The sequence below is a fragment of the Juglans regia genome, chromosome 13 (genome assembly GCF_001411555.2).
Source record: "Juglans regia cultivar Chandler chromosome 13, Walnut 2.0, whole genome shotgun sequence".
NCBI lineage: Eukaryota > Viridiplantae > Streptophyta > Magnoliopsida > Fagales > Juglandaceae > Juglans > Juglans regia.
Genome location: NC_049913.1, coordinates 9,323,206 through 9,342,708, shown reverse-complemented (window position 1 = coordinate 9,342,708; position 19,503 = coordinate 9,323,206). Strand labels below are relative to the sequence as shown.

The following is a 19,503-nucleotide window of genomic DNA, read 5'->3' as shown; positions in this document are numbered from 1 at the left end:
AACTTTGCAAAATAATAAAAATACTATTCACTATCACTTTAATTATTAAAATTTTAATCATACCTTAACGTGACAATATGTGATTAACAAATCAATGAAAAATAACATATAAATTTCTAATATTTTACGTCGCATTAAGAAATGAAAAACGCCCCTCAAAAGTCCGAAGAATAGTCCGACCAGACAACAAATGCATTAAAACAGAGACAAGAACTGTTCTAAAAAATAAAAATTGGCACCCACAACCCGACAATAATACATGACAATAATACAATGAGTGCAGTCGTTAATATAACACCCAACTGCCAACTCGAGAAAGGAAACGGGCACTCGTTCATTAGTCAACGCAGAAAAAGACCCAGCAAAATATTCAGACACATTCAAGAGTCGAGACTATTTGAGAAGATGATCCTCAGCTTTCAAGGACATCGGTTACGCCTTGATCGTCACACAGCACAAGCATAAACCAGACGGCTTTATATCAGAAGTTTGCCACTCAGAGCCTGGGGCTGCATTTGGGTCATACAACAGAGTACGGTATCCAGGTTCCTCATGGACAGAGAATAGCAACAATTTGCCACCCAGTATTCCAAAACGAAAACCAATACATGAGCTCCCTGTCAATGGAACTGGTACCATCTTCCATGAATTGTCCTCTGGAGTGAATATTGCTAGCTTGCGCTGGTTCTTCCACTCCATACAAAAGAGATTCTTTCCCAACACGGCATGAGCCGTGACCATGACACAACCGTTCTTCATTTCACACCAGGCGTGCCTCTCAGTGTTGTATACATCAACACACTTCGAATTCCCAATTGTGAAGTTTGATCTCCCACCCATGACATACAGCTTTCCCTCAAACCCGTAGGCAAAGCAACCCCACCTTGGGCGGCGAAGACTTTCCATTAGGGTCCATCTGTTAGTATCAGGGTTGTACATCTCTGCACTAGATAGACTGTCTCCATCCATCCCATATCCTCCAACTGCATAAACCATACCATTAACCTCTGCACAAGCAAAGTCGTACCGAGCCGCATTCATCTTTGCTAATTTACTCCAACTGCCATCACAAAAAAAAAATATGTCAAGAAGCTAGCAAAAGAGACCGTCAAAAAAAAAAAAAAAAAAGTAAAGAAAAGAGTGGAACTCTTATAAAAAGCTCAGCCTTTGGGATTCCCTCACTAAAAACCAAAGATCATTTATGGCAGTTGAAATTATGGTTCAGATGTTAAAAACCCAATTGAAGACCTAAAACAAAATGGAAAAACCCCAACAATCTTTTTTTTTTAGAAGTAGAAAAAAAAATCCCAACAATCAGCATAAATAAGATACAACTTGGTACACAGCATCCAAAAACCCAACTACATCACCTCAATTGACATCTTATGGATGGAAACCAAATCAACTGAAAGTGTTTTGTTTGCTTCTGCAACACTCAGTATGGGCATAAAAGATGGAGCCAACAGGGATAAGTCCCATTCTATACCGGAACTGAGGAAAATTGACCTGAACCAAGTTGAAATATGCCCAGATAATTCATCTGAAACATCAACTCAGAGCAGGATATTGCAACTGGGGTGTCTATGACATCTATACTACTTACTGCTACAGTGAAAGGAAGGTTATAATAAAAAACAGTCATTTGTGGGCAGGAACAATATGGCATATTCCAGAGAGCAATGTTAACCCGTTAAATGATATTGTGGATAAAGCACGGACCTCTGCAGCGAATCTGCTTTCACAGAACACTGAGGTGATGTAATCCTACTTGTAATTTCAAGTGAACTTCTTCATGTTGACGGGCAGCAATGTTATTAAATAGGGAAAATTATGAAGCAATAATAATAGTCCCTCAAACTACCACTCTATTCTCAGACACATTGACAATTATGACACGTGAAAATTTAACCTCCAAAACCTCTTGTTATGAAACGCCTATGAGTCAAATTGAGGTGTTGAATTGGATGGTAAAATGATGATACCATCCTCATATATAATACAAACAACATAATTTTCTTTCATTTAAATTAAAGTTCAAAAGAAAAAAGAAACAAAATTAACTCTTTTAGGGGGGCAACCAGCATCACCAAGTTTCGGATGCTTTAATTAAAAGTTCATTGTGTATAATAATTAAAAAAATGTGCTAAAAAAACTCCACAGTAGAGATTAGATTTCCTAACCAGCATAAATCACAAGAGACTTTTAGTTAAGTTTGAAAACTGGTCTGAATCTATAGCCTAACTAGTTTATATATCCTGAAAAGCAAGAGAGTTCCAGACTTAAAAAAATGCAACAAAAAACAAACCTGTTGAGACAGGAATCATATTGGTAAACATCTGCAGAGGCAGAACCAGTCCCATCAATCACAGAAAAGCCAGCCATGACAAGAAGCTTGCCATTAAGAACCACCAGCCCAAACCCAGATTTCATGGGACCAGGCATAGGTGGAAGAAGCCGGTGTTTCTGGCCCATACAATCCAGAACCTCCCAGTGGCTTTCCTTACCTCCAGAATCCATAATTAAGACATAGAGCCATTCCTCAAGCATCCCAGCTAATTTCCGCTCAGTAATGAATTCTTTGCTTTGAATAAATGACCTCCACCTTTTGGAGACACCACCCATAGCTGGGAAGTTGGAACGAGGAACAAGAGCAAGGCAATACTTTGCCACATCATCAGGCAACCCAGGTAGAATGGCGCTGTCTAGATCATCGACAGCCTGAGAAGATAACTGTGAATTGCATTTCGAACAAGTGGGAATATTTTGCTTGACAGAATTGGAAAGACACATATTCACTTTTGTTCTCTTCTTTCCACTCAAGAACCCCGGCATAGTCTGAATTGAACAGCTATGTGAATCTTGAAAGATATAGATGGTTCTTGTTATTGATCAACTATATCACCCGAAGAACGTCTCAATAGATTTGAATGGCAAGTGTTAACTAAAGAAATTCGTGATATCCTTCACCTATAGGGATTCTGCAAGACCAAGGCATGAAAGATGTTGCTGACCGAATCACCTGAGCTGCAAATGCCGAGGATTTTCTGTGTTTCGTCCAGTCTGATTCAAATTCCATGCCAGAAGTTTTGTTCTTACTGTGGTTTGGTCCAGTTCTTCTACGCAGAATACTTTCTAAACAAACGCTGTCTCTTTCTCCACACATTGCCCAAATATCTACATTTTAAAGAATAAAGTTAATGCAACCTGGTCTTTAGAATGAAATGTAAAAATTAAAACAACAGCAAACACAATAATAATAAAACCAATGTTTAATCTAAAAATCAGAATTAAAGAAGATGGAAAGCTCATACCAGTCAAGGCCATAAAAATCAGAGTCTTAACCCCCTGTAACTTCCATTTGATTCAAGTGCAGAGCAACCTAAGCATATGAAAGGAATTCGATTCAAACATCACCAAATACTAAAGAGCATAAACAAAGCAATGAAACAGCTACAACTGATATTCTCCAAAGCATCATCAATACAAAACTAAACAACCATCCTTTTCAAATCACGGGGCCTGCAAGGCTCGATAAGTTGCTGGAGAACACCATATTTGCAAACAAACAAAAAAAGTAAAATCCAGCTTCATGCGTTAGATTTTAGACGTCAAGTACCAATGCCCAAACAAAACTGTATTAATTTATTTAAATTGGTAGACAAAAGAAATGGACATAAATAAACAGTCCAGACTTATTCTTTTAAGAGAATTCTGCACACTTAAACCCAAAGACCAGCCAGCCTCCCACCAAGATATTGACCAAGAAGAGGAGTGTGAAATTACCAAGACGAAAGATCCACACGACTGTAGCGCTGAGCAGGCTTCATTGAATTGATGAATTTTTGTTTTTCAGTTGAAAAGAGCACAACCCAGATCAGATCTAATATAACTACCCAGAAATTTAAAAATAAAAAATAAAAAAAGAATAATATAACCAGATCAGAAGCCAATCAATTGACTATCGTATGACAAAGTGAAGCAAAAGATAAGTTCGAGGAATTAAAGCTTGTACAACAACATAAGTGCATGCAAGTGATTGCTAAGATGGAAAGTAACGATAAATCACGTGAAAGATAGACCTCAAAAATTGAAATCCATCCTGGGAGAGCGCAGGGAAAAATCCTTCGTGTATGTTTTTGCACATGCGTGCAGCTCTTAGCTCATTAACAGCAAATGAGAGAGCAATTAAACATGTTTAGCATTGAAAAAACATCTTTCAATTACTTACCAAAAAAACAAACAAACAAAAGATACAAACTTGGTGATAAATCTTGGTCAGAACAACTGGTATTAGCGACAACAAGCAAACAAGTACATTATTTGAATATATATATATATATATATTGCAATGAAGAGTAAATCAATCCGATCCGTTAGAAAATATTAAGAAAAAAAGTAAAAGAATCAGGCGAACAAATGTCGATGGATCTAAAATCAAAATCTAGAGAGAGAATGAACATTACCTGAAAGAAAGAAGAGGAAGTTATCCAAAGAGATCGTTGGAATGGGGAGGATATATAGGAAGGCGGGGGGTGAGGTGGTCGCGAGCGCAAAATGAGAACTTGAAGGGACCCAGAATAGCAGGAAGGATAAACTTGACAGGGAGCGACCACGTCAGAGAAGAATGAGATAATCCCCCAACCGGTTAGGAAAGAAAAAGACCGGCACTCTTGCGAAATAAATAAACGACTCTGAACAATTCCTGTGAAATTTCTGTCTAATCTAGAAACGAAGGGTGGGTGAGGTTAGGTTTGGGTTTGATTTACTCGGACAGACTGGTCTTTGGCTTCATTTGGATGACAAACATCTTTCAACTAATCTCAACTCATCATTACAATTTTTTCAAATCCTAACATAAAATATAATAAACAATTCAACTTTTTTAAATTCTAAAATAATAATAATATTAAAAAATAATATTCTAACAATATTTTATCATCTCAACTCAACTCAACTCAACTCATTTTAACATCCAAACGTAACCTTTGTATGCACGTTCCAAACCGCTCCATTAAAAAATATATATTATTATTTTATTACTATTTTTATATAAATAACCTATAAATTTAAATTACTTGTATTTATGTAAACGATTTGTTTTTTTTTTTTACTCGTAATTTTCCTTTTTTGAGATTCTGAAATAAAAGTCGAGATAAGGACAGGGTGCCCTCGTTATTAAATGGAAAAAGCTAGGCATCCTATGGACGAGATGAACGGGTGAAGAATGAGAAAGAACCGCTTTCTACGTATGGAGTATTCGCTCAGGTAACGCTATGATGAGGGCAACCTCATAATTTATAATATGGTATTCTTATTATTTTATTTAATATTTAAATATATATATTAAAATATAATAATAAAAATAACAAATCATATTTTAGTGAAGTGAATGTAAATAGTGTAAAATTTCTTTATAACATTTCTTTTTTATTTTTTCTTTCTCTGCCATGTACATAGAATTTCAAGGTCTTGCTCTTCACCTACGGATTTATCATTTTTCTTTTTTTTTTTTTTTTTTTTTTTTTTTTTTTTTTTTTTTTTTTTGTGGTACCATAAGAAAAATTATTTCTTTGATATTATTTTTTTTCTTATTTAAAATATACCAAAATCGTAAGGAAGCACGAGATTACAAACTTTGAATTATAAAATTTAATCTCAAGAGTTATTTTGTTTGCCTATCAACACATTTTAATTTTCTTTTAAATTATTACCACGAACATGTTTTTCCTAGAAAAATAAAAAAAGTTAAAATCGCATTGGATTTAATAATTTAATTTATATAAGAACAAAATTTATATGGATAACGCATGTACTTTAGAACTTATTGGTCCAAAAATTCTGGAGGTGTTAAGATATAGCTTGGCTAAAAAAAGGTACACCCCACATGAAAAATTATGTTTATCAATCTCCTATATCACATACTAATTTTTTTATCTTTTATTTAAAGATACGTATATTAATATATAAATATATATATTTAAATAAAATAATAAAATAACATATCATATATTAATATATGGAGATAATATAAATCACACTCTATTGTGCATAACACACTCTGCACACTAAGTGTATTGGGTGAAAAAAAAAAAAAAAACCACAGCACTGGTGTGCTACGGCGATTGGCTGATGCCCAGAAGAGCTCTAATATATGATATGGAATAATAAATAACATTTATCGATCTCTCGTAATTTACATTCAATTAAATTCGCACAACAAACAACAACTACTACAAGTGGTATCCAAATTTGCCAATACAGTGGAGTTACAAAAACTGCCAACATACCCAACTACCGAGACGGATTTATTATGCCCACATGGTTTGATTTTTATCAAAATAATAGTGATAAAAACATCCGATTTAGTAACGAACGTTACATCTTCGGATTCCCTAAGATCACTCTTTAGAGATACACCCTGAAGAGAATCTTATCCAAAACCCCAAATTCCAATAGTCCATTGCATGGTGATCATCATCACATGAGATGTCAATTATAGTTGATCCCAACATCAGAGGTTGACTTGGACACGTGATAACTTGGCACTTTATCAATCATCATTATACGCCACTAACTTTCATGTAGCCTGATGAATTAAACCACTGAAATTCGACTTTATTCGGAGAAAGCTGTAACCGGTGGAAGTCACACTCTCACTTATCATACACGTGTCCAGATTGACGCGACGAGTAACATGGCAGACAAGGTAACTTATGTTAGGAATTGCGGTTATTTCGTCGAGCTGAAATGAATTCGGGATTCAAAAAGTCTCTGGAATGTTTTTTTTTTTTTTTTTTAATAATTAAGTAAGTATTTTTTAATAATATTATAAATTTTTTATTTTTTTTATATATATAAATAATAATTAAATATATATATAAATAATAATAAATAAAATAAAATCGACTATTCGATAAATTGCTTTGGATTACTTTTTCGATAATTCTAGCAGAACTCTTTGTCGGGAGGGGATAAGGTTTTTTCTTCGAGACTTCGACGGGGATTGTTGTTGACGGGTGGAGTGATGGAGTTGTTGGATGGCTTGGGTCAAGCGTGGACTTGGACTCTGGAGTCGGGTCGAAGTTGACGGCGCATGGAGTTAGTGGTAGTGTGGGGAACCACGTAGATGCCAAATGGGAAGGTGAATGGCGGTCGAGTAGCTCAGGCTGCCCGTTAGGGGCTGGGCAGCTTCAGCTTTTTAAATGGGTGTTCATTTTGAGAAAAGAGACGTATGCTTTTGTCAGCGTAATGCTGCTTGCGCTCAATTCTATATAAAAATGGATCACAGAAGAGAGGCGCTGAACCCGACTATTGTCAATTGTGTAATGACTGGTTTGTTTTTATTTTTCATCTTATTTTATTTTATTTTATTATTATAAATTTTTAAATAAAATAAAATAAATAATTTAATTTAAAAAAAAATAAAATAATAATATTAAAAATATATATTATAATAATTTTTTTAACTTTTAATTTTTATTTCAATTTATTTCATATTACCTTATCTATCAAAATAAATGAGATTTAAAACTACTTTTTACACCAGCCAATACAAAACTGCCACATCATAGATTTGTGAAAAAAACTTACATGCCTGTCTCACACAATCTTACCTCTCTTCCCCCCTAATCTCGTGTCTTTATAATTTTTTTTCGAATAAATCTTCTACTGTGTGAAGAAGCCCCAGCACACCTAACGTGCTGGGGTGAAAAAAAAAAAATTTATGAAGGGTGTGCTGCGGCTTCCGGCTGATGCGCAACAAAGCCCTTTTTTTCTCCTCTCTCTCTCTCCTCGAGTAGATATGCATGTATGCAAATGGAAGTGGATCCCACAACACCATGGTCTTGGTTACGGTCGTGATGGCAACAAGAACATTTCCCTCTAGAGCTCGAGCCTTTAGGGCCTCCATATATGCCCCGTTTACATCATCGAGAGCATAAATGAGTCTACCATGCCTTAGAACATTGGCATTTTATCAATATAAATCCATAATTTGATTAGATGTGAAAAAAAATATCTATATTAGACTAGCTAATAATCCAAAACTCAACATACGAGCTACAGTAAATTAAGAGAATTCCCCATTATTAGTTAGTTACTGTTCATACTATATCTCATTATTTTATTATTTTCATCAACGTCCCCCTCTCTCTTTCCCTTGTTTTTTTTCTCTCTCTTCTCTCGTATGAACTGGTTGGATTCTCCCGTCTTCTTCCAGGCTAGGCCAAATGGTAACTCTTCCTTACTTTTCTCTTCCTCTTTTCTGTGCATTTTCTCTTAGTCTCTCATCTCCCTCTTCTCTCATTTTTTGCTCCAATTCTAATGTACTCCCAAAAATCTTTCATTTTCTCTTCAATAAGCAATTAAACGGAGTCATCGTGGTGGCAAATTCGTCCTTCCTCTCTAGGTACATAGCTGCTCTTCCATTTTCCCTTCTCGGATACGCACATTAAAGCTCATTTTTTTCCTACCCTTGTGTTAATTTTACTCACTGAAACTGAACTTCACCACCACCAATTTATTCTTTTGTTTGCTTCGTTTTGTCTGTGATTTTCTTTATGATAATTTTGTTTTTATATTTGAGTGTGCAAGAGTGTTGAGTACATTTTTTATTAGCACATTCATTTTTTAAAAATGTTTTATCAATGCACCTTTATGCGGTATTAGCATTGGTAATTTTGCTCAAGTTTTATTTCTCTTTAGCTAGAACAAATAGGTTATTGCAGATATATAAACTTCAGAGCACCCCTTGAGAGTCATGTAATACCAAGCACCTTAGAGGTTTGCATGATAACTATGGCAAAAGTCTGAATAATTAGGTACGATTTATCTAAGCCTAACCTAAAAATTTTGCTCGTGGTTGCACTGATACAAGATAGGTTTTAGGCTAAGAAAATTTCTCGTAAAATTTTTCTTTTTTCTCCTATAGTGGATTGGAGAATATGAAAAATATTGAGCATGCAAGAAATAAGAATATATCGTTAGTTAGTAGCTAAAACGTCACATATTGCACTTGTTGCACAAAACGATATTTTTATTAGCACTTTTTAATGCGATATTAAAGAAGTCTAGACCTAATTTGTTTTAAAACTTATTGAAAGTAGTGGTGTTAGTGATAATTCCTAAAAATTTAGAAGTTGGATGGTCAATCATTGACTTAGTGGTATTATTTCACAGGTGGGGAAATGATATACTAAAATATGCCATGAAAGCATAGGATGATGGATGTGAATCTTGAGAAATTGAAGATTTTCTCGCTAATGAGATCCCTCTCATTTGTTTAGAAGAGTCAAAGAGAAAAGGCAATATGAGCATTTTCTATGTGAAAGTTCCTATATATGCACACTAAGGACTTCGATAATAAAAATATAGTTTCATCATATAAATAGGATTCCAAACTTTTTAAGGAAAATATATTTTTTTAGTTGAGATATTTTTTTCAAAATCATAATCATATAAGTTATATGATGAGAACAATTATCTCGCAATTTATTGACTTGTTGAGAATTGTGTTATAAATAAATTATGGCACAAAGCAATTGTTACATCACACTTGGATTAATGTAATATGGTATTGCAACCTTAATTCTGATTTGTCATCTTTAGATCGAGTTCATTCACTTTTGAGAAAGGCTGAGTGACTATTTTGTGCAAACGTGAATTTTATTAAAAATCAAGAGGATCTAAGTTTGATCATTTATTGGTTGAGTCAATAAAATTACTCGTATTTTCGGCGAAGGTGGGAAATTGTGGATTTTTGTAACACTTACTTTTTTGGGAAGAACGTTTTCATCGCGTTTCATTCCACGTTACTTATTTTTTGAAAAGAATGTTTTCATCATGTTTCATTTCACATTACCTTAACCTTAATATTTTTAAAATTTTTTTTTTTTTATAAAAGATCGTAGAAAATAGTGAGAATAATTCAACAACGAGTGGGAGTATACCTTTGAGTTAAGGTATTCCATTAGTGATAGTGACTCACAAAAGTTATAGAATATAAGGATCCTCATAAATAGCGTGGTAGCTTTATATCAATATTCTCTCGTCGTTTAGAGACTATGTGAAAGAGAACTCCACCGTAATATGTATTTTACACTACATATGCTTTTGCGACCAACAGTAGAGGTGAGTGAATGGTTCCCTACTTCCTCACTGTGTGAGTCCTGTAGGTTATAATTGATGACCTTAATTTATTTATACCCTTACGAGACCTTTGACTATGTCACGAGGTTGATATTTTAATATCTGCTACTTTAACATGTTATCTATGGCCATGAATGATGCGGTCTAAAGAGGCATTGCTGGGAAAGCGACTAAACTGAAACTAAATGACATGAGCGCAAAGGGAATACTATTTGGTAATACATCGATAATGATGTATACTCATTGCCGGCAAGTTATGTTGCTTCTTGGGAGTTGCAATATAGCTGTGAGTACATAATGTTTTATGGAGATTGAGTATTATTCTGAGTCATTTGGACTCGAGAGAGATTATGGATGCCTAGTCTGATGTGACCAAATGAGTCAAGGCATAACGAGACACTTTTAGGGATGTTGCTATGCTGGTCTTCTCTCATAGAGATTTTGCATATTGCTCCCATTTTTCTTTTACAGTTGTGATCGATGGTCACACGGCCAATTTACCAGTATGAATAAGATTGAGAACATATTGAGAGATGCAGACCTGGGGTCATGCCCATTATGTGTGAGTGAGGGATGTAAGAAAGTGGCACCTATAGTGGGCACCCATTTACCTTATCTCGGAGGTTATGAAGTGGTTCTTAAACCACTTCATGAGGCTTGATGGCTGGCCATTAATGGCCAGCTGTGGATTACGTTTAGAGGGGCTATTTACATAGTCTCTCTCCCTCTTTGGATGATACACTTTGATAAATGAGCTCTCTCTCTCAAATGGTTCTCTCTAGTCATGACATCTAGGATGTGGAACTTGTGAGTGTTGCTATGGTATTACCACGTAGCACACTCTACCATCGATATGGGAGACTCCGGATGAACGATGACGATGATGATGACAAAGAATCCGTAGAATAACCGTACTATATCCTAGATATTTATGAGATAATATCGATTCTATATTGTACTTTGATTTAGTATTTCTAATAAATGGGGACAACTTTTTATCTCTTTAGGCTCACTCCCATTTATCTTTGTGGCTGAGAAGGGTGTTTGATCCATTGGAGGAAGGGCCGGATCCTCCCAATTGTGTTTACAGAGTAATGAGGAGTTAGGCGGTAGGGGAGTGGGAGGTAAGATTGTGTGAGGCATGCATGTAAATATTTTTTCATGAACCTATAACATGGCAGTTTTGTATTGGATGGTATAAAAAGGAGTAGGACAGGTTTGGAGGTGAGATGATAATTTTGTATTTTATTTTGAAGTTTAAAATATTATGTTTTAATATTATTATTATTTTAGAATTTGAAAAATGTGTATTGAGATTTAAAAAAATTGAATTGTTTATTATATTTTATATGAAGATTTGAAAAATGTCTAATAATGAGATGAGATGAGATGAGATGAGAATTTTATGTTTTGTCTTGTGTCCCAAACCTGCCCGTAACTCTACCCTGTTTGAAGTTAATCTCATCACAGAATTGTAAAAGAAATGTGATCACGACCCAAAAATAAAATAAAAATGGTGAAATATCCATTTGGTAAGATCTTATTTCACGTGTTTTTTTTTTTCTCTTAAAAAATAATTGTATTATTTACCAACGTTTAAATACACTTACACTTACAGATATTTGTCGTGAAAATCCAATTACAGTACTCACGTTTTTAACTAATTAGGGTTAGAAAAGCCAGGCTAGCTAGCTAGCTCAATTTCTCTTTTATACGGACAATATTTTAGGACTCACTTCAAAGCAATGAGCCAAATTGAAGAATATGGATCGTATTTTTATAAAGAAAAAGCTTAATTCGATGGCGTTACCATTTGTCTTTGGATCAAACCCCACTATATATATATTATATATATATATATATATATGTATAAAAAGACCCCACCATATATATATATATATATATATATATATATATATAAAAAGACCCCACCATATATATATATATATATATATAAAAAGACGAGAAAAAGGTATTGAATCAAAAGTCTTTTTTTTTTTTTTTTAATAAGAATCAACCTCCATAGTTGATTCAAAAGTCTAATATCTGAATCCACCTCCATTGATTGGACTTGATCTTAGCCAAGATGCCGATACACGCATCCTTGAGATTGCCCACTATAATAGAATATATAGTCGTATACATGATCCACCGGGTGAATCATAAAATATAGAGCAATGATATCCATATAATATATTTTACAACATATTTCATAACATATATTTTAAAGTGAAGATATTTTTATAAAATAATATTATTTTTATAAAATACTTTACTAAATTACTATTCATTTTAAAGCATGATTGTGTAATATGTCATGAAAAATAATATGTATTTATCATTTTTTCATAATATAATGACAAAGTCATGTTATTACCTACCGGTTCTACCATTCATGTCATGCTATCACAAATGTAAACAGCTCGTGATCGTCAATGTGTTTTGTACTATTAAGGGTTGGTTTGGATTCAAAAAAGAGATGAGATAGTTTTAGATGAAGAACAAAACTAATTTGCCTCCCTAATGCACTGCTCCATTTGACCGTTTGACATGGATTTTTTTTTTTTTTTTACTTAGTGATTAAGGAAATGATTTTAAGTGTATTGAGATTTTTTTTAATCTTTTTTAAATATTTAAATATATTAAAAAACATAGTCGGTCAAATGGAGCGGGCTACTCTAGGCGGCAGAGTAACCTGACTCTTAGATGAAATATGAAAGTTGAAAAAAATATTGTTAGAATATTATTTTTTAACGTTATTATTATTTTAAAATTTGAAAAAATTGAATTAGAATTTAAAAAATTTGAATTATTTATTATATTTTGTGTGAAAATTTTAAAAAATTATAATAATAAGATAAGATGATATAAAATAAAATAAAACGCTTTCGAAATTCAAATGCCGTAAATATGCATGGGAAGCTGGAAAGTCCAATCGAGAGTCATGTCATATATATATATATATATATTGCTTTTTCATATATACATATATATATTTTAATATTTTTTAAATATTTTTTTAAAAAATAAAAAAGTCACAATATTATTATATATAATATATATATATACACACATCATAAATAGGAAAAAGGTAGTAGTTGATCTCATTAGCTGCAAGTCACTTTGCGGAAGATGATGAATTATTCTTCCACGCGAATATTAATTTTAGTACTTATTGTGTATTTATATGGATCGGGGTTGTACCGTTTTAAGGGACCCTCAAGTGGGCTAAAATTCTCCTCCGAAAGAATTTAGAGAAAATCTATAACCCACAAGTGGAGTGGGGGTATAGAGAAAAATTATATATATATATATATATATATAATGAGTTATTCTATTTTAAAATTGGTATATTGAATATATATCATTCACATCATTTCAACAAAATTGGTATATATTCTATTCTAAAGTTGTGTCTTGGTACATTAGATTTATAAATAACAAAACTTTTGAATCGATAGTGCATTAGGGTCTTGAGATCAGCCTAAACAATCCCAAACTGTAAGAGGGAGCCTATATTGGGCAATAGAGACCGTTTGGAACTCAGACTCACATCAACCCATCTCAAATAAATTATTGTTGGGATCTATTATTTTTTAAATTTTTTATAAAATAGTTAAATTCATCTCAATCTACTTCATCTATTTAAGTACATATCTCAGCTTATTTACATTTAAATACATCTCAATGAAATTTATAAAATATTATTATTTATAGATTAATTCAAATCATATGAGATCATCTCAACATTCTAGCGCAGCCAGTACAACATTTAGAAGATCCAAAAATTTAGGCTGCATTTGGATGTTGAGCTGAGCTCAATTGAATTATTTATGAATAGTAATGAGTTTAGTAGTACTTTTTATAAGAAATTAAAAAAAGGTTGTGAGTCTCACGTATAAAGATATTTTAAGTTAAAAAATATTGTGGATCCCACATGTAAGAAGATTTTGAATTGGAATGAGTTTAATAATTTGAAAGTTGAATATTTAAATATTAGACTGAATTCAACTGACTTAACTAAATTTGAAAATCAAACACAGTCTTAATGTGCTTGGACCTTGTTTAGGGGTCCTCACGCAGGATGAGAGTTGGCCAAAATATTAGTGATTATATAACTTTCAGCCCAAGTATAGAAGCTGTATAATTAGGCGTGAAGCCTATGTGAGGTGGCAAAACCCACTTTAAGGCAAGTTTTTGGGCCTGAGTTCATGCCCATGTCCACTATTTTAAAGCTTTAAGAACTCATTTTAACTTATTTCAAATAAATTATTGATGAAATTTATTAATTTTTTTTTAATTTTTTATAAAAAATTTAAATTTATCTCAATTTATTTCATATATTTTAATCTAAAAGACTAAACAGATCTTATCCTAAAAAAATTAAATCTATCTCAATAAAACTTACAAAATATTACGATTTGAAATTCAACTTAACTCATTTCAACATCCAAACGTAGTCTAAAATTAGCAATCTTATATAAGACTCAGATTAGGTGATCTCTTGATGCAATCTTATATTCATTTTATAATTATATTTTTACTGTTTCATTATGTGATATTAAATAACTAAAGACGTCGTTATATCTATTTGCGAATTAATTACTTGATGTCACGCTATAAGAGGTTGAGAAGTGATAGTAAAATTGATAATAAATAGAAATTTATTTAATATCAACCACTTAAAGTTAGAAAATTATAAAACACCAGTTACAAGCATTCTGCCACTTCAAAATTAAATTGAAAAAAAAACACTCGCAAAGCAAATCAATGCAAACACTCAGCACCACTAAACAGATCACTAAAACGAGCATTGTAGAGATGATATAACACAAGCCAATCAAGATCAAGTGTTATGCAACACTCAGTTTGTGTGGTGACTCAAAACAAGGTTCCAGTGAGCAATTGATACTCATCTCCAGAGGGTTAGTATGGGAGAGAGGCGTTGGCTCGGCCTGATTCGCGTATGGTCTGGTGCGACGCAAAGGATAGGGGGCTTTTGAAAATTGCTGGGGTTTGTGATGCCGTCCAACGATGACCACGGCGGGAAGCACAACGCAATGGAGAGGAGGGGAGAGGTGGAGGGGCGCGGTGCGAAAATATTTGAGTGTAGATTGTGTTTGAATTTTAACATGCAAGAGCCTTGGTCTGACAGGAAGACAAAAGAAAGAGAAAAATAAATGCCACGTAGGCTTCGGCAGTAGACAAGTTGTAGTCGGTAGTAAGGGTATCGTAACATCGTTACCCTTTTCGATTTTAGAAGGCTGAACGCTTGATAACACGAGGAAACTGCAGGACACTGCAATTCAGCCTCCACCGGTGGTACCACCGTACCAGCCAGCAGCAATGGATAAAATGCCCAACTCTTGACTCTTCACCGGCTCTCCCATTCCCTCTCTCTCTGAACGAATTCAATCCAAAATCTGCAACCAAACAATTTAAAAACTCATGCCAATCGCCTCCGTTTCAATCATCCGCCACCGAGCCATGGCCTCCCTCCCGACCTTCAACAACCTCCTCCTCCGGCGCTTCTCAACAGTCCGATGCCTCTCGGTCTCCGCCAAACAAAAAAACCCTAGCAATGTCTCCAAGAGACCCCAACCGGACAAGAACCTCCTTAGAGCCAAGCAAAACTTCAGAGACTACTCCTCCTCTCTGGCTCCAGTCCTCTCCCCCCGAGACCCGCCTCCTCTCTCCGAATCCCAAGCCATCGGCACCGTCGCCGCCGCCCAGGCCAACTTCATGCGCGTAATCGTCCAATCGCTTCCATCCTCCGAGCCCTCTAGAAACGTTATCAAGGGCTCGGAATCTTCTGGAATCGGAGTTGAGCTGCTGTGTGTGGTGAAGGCGGTGCTGAAGAAGATAAAAAGAAGGGTCTTGGTTGGAGACAAGGTGTTGGTGGGGTCCATCGATTGGGTGGACCGGCGGGGCATGATCGAGAACGTCTTCCAGCGGAGTTCGGAGATTCTGGACCCCCCGGTGGCGAACGTGGACCATTTGCTGGTGCTCTTCTCGTTGGAGCAGCCGAGGCCCGAGGCTTTCACGCTCACGAGGTTCCTGGTGGAGGCCGAGTCGACCGGGATTCCGCTTACTCTTGCACTGAATAAGTCTGAGCTTGTGGATGAAGAGGTTTGGGTTCTTTAAAATGTGTTTGTTTGGATGTGAAATGTTGTTATTCGAAGCAGATTTTAGATGCTGGAGCTTCCTTTGATTCTTTTAGTCAATAAAAATGACAGTTGCATTTTGCTCTTTTCTATTGGTTATGAATGAAACTGAGGCATTAGATACTTGCTCATCGGAAATATGCATCACTGGAACTAGATTGTCATTGACACAAATTAGGGTATATTAACATCGAACATCGAATCTCAAACTCAGACGAAGAATTACTCTACATAATGCGATCGATGATTCGCTGTGGCTTATGCTATTAGTTTGTACTGCATGACAATAGTTTTGCTAGCCTTAGTCTTGGTTGCAAAGTGACAAATTTAGTGCTGCCATTGATAGTCAGTATAAACTTCGGTTGCTAGGGTGATTAAATTTCCAACATATAGATCTCTAAAAGATTCAAAAAAAACCGTTATATTGCGGATCAAAGACAACTGATATATATCCAAACCACTGTTAGCTTTTTTTTCCCCAGCTATTCACTCTGAAGTTTGTTAGCTTTTGATGGCATATGCAGACACTGGTTGGATGGAGGAACAGGCTACGGAGTTGGGGCTATGAACCAGTATTTTGCAGTGTTGAGTCTACATGTGGATTAGATACTCTTGCATCTTTTATGCAAGATCAAACAACTGTAATTGTGGGTCCAAGTGGAGTTGGGAAGTCTAGCCTGATTAATGCCCTGAGAAGCAACCATCATGCTTCTGATGCAGCAGAAGAGGATAATTGGTTTGATCCTGTGAGTTTGATGTCTCTCTACTTCACGTCTTGATTTTCTAAACATCTTTTGCCTATGTTTGCTCATAAGATGGTACATGTTCCCCCATAAGTTCACGCACTTCTTTCAGATTCTCGGCAGCAAATGGTTTGAGGAACAGCGTGTTGGGGAAGTTTCAATAAGAAGTGGCAGAGGGAAGCATACCACTCGCCATGTTTCTCTGCTTCCATTATCAGGAGGGGGTTATCTTGCTGATACTCCTGGGTTTAACCAGCCTAGTTTGATGAAAGTAACAAAACAATCTCTTGCACAAGCGTTCCCTGAGGTTTGTGCTGTTTGCTAGACACTATGTCCTTCGTTTGATTTATTGACACAGGATCCTTCAAATCTTCTCAATAAAATGCCGAACCTCATCTGAAATTTGTCTGTTTCAAACATGGCTTCTCTTTAACTTCCATCTTCAGATCCAGAAAATGCTTAGTGATAATGATCCTGTGAAATGTTCATTCAATGATTGCTTGCATCTCGGGGAACCAGGGTGCATTGTGAAAGGGGATTGGGAAAGATACTCGTACTATTTTCAACTTCTTGATGAAATCAGAATCAGGGAGGAGTTTCAGCTCAGGACGTTTGGAACCAAAAGAGAAGGTGATGTGAGGTATGTTAAAGTTATGTATGGAATGTGTTTAGTCAAGCATTTATCATATCATAGTGCTTGTTTAACTATTTGTGGTGCACAAATCGCTTCTGGAGCATTTTTTAGTGGTCATTGTTACAGAGAAATAAGTTTTCATCGTGATTATTGGCATTTTATTTGACCATAAAATTTTTATAATTTTCTTTTCTTTTTTCTTTTGTACTCAAGTAGTTAAATTAGAATATCTATCTATGTGGTATGAACTATAAAGTCTTAACCCTGGGTTCTGGGTCATGTAACTTATATGCGTTCTCTCATGTAACTTCTTCCTCTATTCTTATATAATAACGCTTGGACTCTTATTTTCATTTTGTTAGCATGCTTTCCATATTTCCCATCAAGATTTTAGAGTCTCATTAGCGATTCCAAATGAGTCAATTCTTTGCAGGTACAAGGTGGGATATATGGGTGTTCAGCAAGCAGAACCGCGGTTGGAGCCTAAGAAGCATAGGAGAAAATCTCGTAAGAGCATCAACCAATCAATACTAGATGAGTTGGACGACGACGACGACGACGACTTAGAAGTAGAAAATGATCCTATCTTAAGGGCAATGAGAAATGAAAACCAGTAGAAAGTTGTGTACCTCCTACCATGAAATGTAAATATCAAGTTTCCTAACCCTCCTTGTTTGAGAGGTTAAACTCCAGTCACCAGTACAGATTACAGTGAGGCTAATTAGATTTCTCTTTCTGTTTTGCTGGAGTCAAAATACTCATTTGATGGCTGATAATCAGATCTGACTAGAGAACTAATCCGCTAATGCCAATGTTCACTTTTTGCATGCTTAGGCTAAAACCAAATGACCCGCTTAATGTAACCTGACCCGACCTGACTTATACCGGGTTGTTATGTGATCGGGTTGGAGACCCGACTATTAACGGGTTTTTTTTATGTTGCTCTCAACCCATCTGAATGTAAATATCAACTTATCTTCAAATTTCAATTCTCAATTTCTCAGACTCAAGCCCTAGTTGCCACTGCTTATTTCTCGGCCTCTTAAGTTGTGGGTTGTCTTTCAGACAAGCATTGGTCGAGATCGAAGATGGAGTGTGATCGGAGAGTTGGGGTTGCGGGGGACTTTTCTCCTTGCAGCAAGAAAACGTTGAAATGGGTTTTCGTATTCCCCCCCCCCCCACCTTGTTTCCCAAAAAATTTCTCTTTGTTTTCTCTTTTATTTTACTCATGTTGGTAAAGTAAGAAGAAGATGCTTGATGTTTCAACTTTCAACTGCTTGTGCTTACACCCCCATGTCTGACTAGAAAGACTTTCGCTACTTTCTTAGACTTAGATTTACAATGTGTCAATTTCATGTGATTTTCATATTAAACATACAAAGATCGGGATGAAATGTAAACCATAAAGGACTATCATTCAAAAAAATTTCAAGAGAACTCTAGAATGGATTCCACTTTCATCATGTGAGAGGGTTTATTAATTTTAGCTATTTGAACTAAAATATTTCATTCCAAATACCTTTCGACTTTTTATCCTTATTTTTTTCTTCCTTTAGTGAAGCCATCGCCGCCTGCATCGTGTTCATAAAGATGATTGCCAACGAGGAGAACCGCAACTCTTATGCAAAGTTGCACTTCTCATTTTTTGGTTTTTGGGATGTTTTCTTGCGAGTGATGATCTGAGCTTGATAATTTGGTATTGTGATCAGGTTTAAGATATAGATAATAGAAATATTTTGTAAATTGATGTGGATGTGTAGAATATAGATTTTTTTTTTTTTTTTTTTTTTGCCCGATTTGGTGAAGGTCGGGTCGC

General features: G+C 35.1%; 2 protein-coding genes across 4 annotated transcripts; one reads left to right on the top strand and one right to left on the bottom strand.

The window, feature by feature from the left end:
• Positions 1 to 109: 109 nt before the first annotated feature.
• Positions 110 to 4,666, bottom strand: LOC109003158 (F-box/kelch-repeat protein At1g67480-like). Of its 3 annotated transcripts, XM_018981176.2 has the most exons (5): positions 4,464 to 4,666; positions 3,784 to 3,821; positions 3,312 to 3,379; positions 2,306 to 3,174; positions 110 to 1,060 (listed from the first exon to the last, which is right to left on the bottom strand). In XM_018981176.2, exons 4-5 carry the CDS (start codon positions 2,830 to 2,832, stop codon positions 433 to 435), a joined length of 1,155 nt encoding a protein of 384 aa, XP_018836721.1. In that variant the 5' UTR covers positions 2,833 to 3,174; positions 3,312 to 3,379; positions 3,784 to 3,821; positions 4,464 to 4,666; the 3' UTR covers positions 110 to 432. The 3 variants fall into 3 exon arrangements, with proteins under 3 accessions (XP_018836721.1, XP_018836719.1, XP_018836720.1); XM_018981174.2 differs by lacking the exon at positions 3,784 to 3,821; XM_018981175.1 differs by lacking the exon at positions 4,464 to 4,666 and having other exon boundaries at positions 3,784 to 3,889.
• Positions 4,667 to 15,350: 10,684 nt separating this feature from the next.
• Positions 15,351 to 18,511, top strand: LOC109003159 (small ribosomal subunit biogenesis GTPase RsgA 1, mitochondrial). The gene is made up of 5 exons (XM_018981177.2): positions 15,351 to 16,275; positions 16,835 to 17,056; positions 17,166 to 17,360; positions 17,500 to 17,693; positions 18,121 to 18,511. The coding sequence occupies exons 1-5, from the start codon at positions 15,595 to 15,597 to the stop codon at positions 18,302 to 18,304; spliced, it is 1,476 nt and encodes a 491-aa protein (XP_018836722.1). The 5' UTR covers positions 15,351 to 15,594; the 3' UTR covers positions 18,305 to 18,511.
• The last annotated feature ends 992 nt before the right edge of the window (positions 18,512 to 19,503 follow it).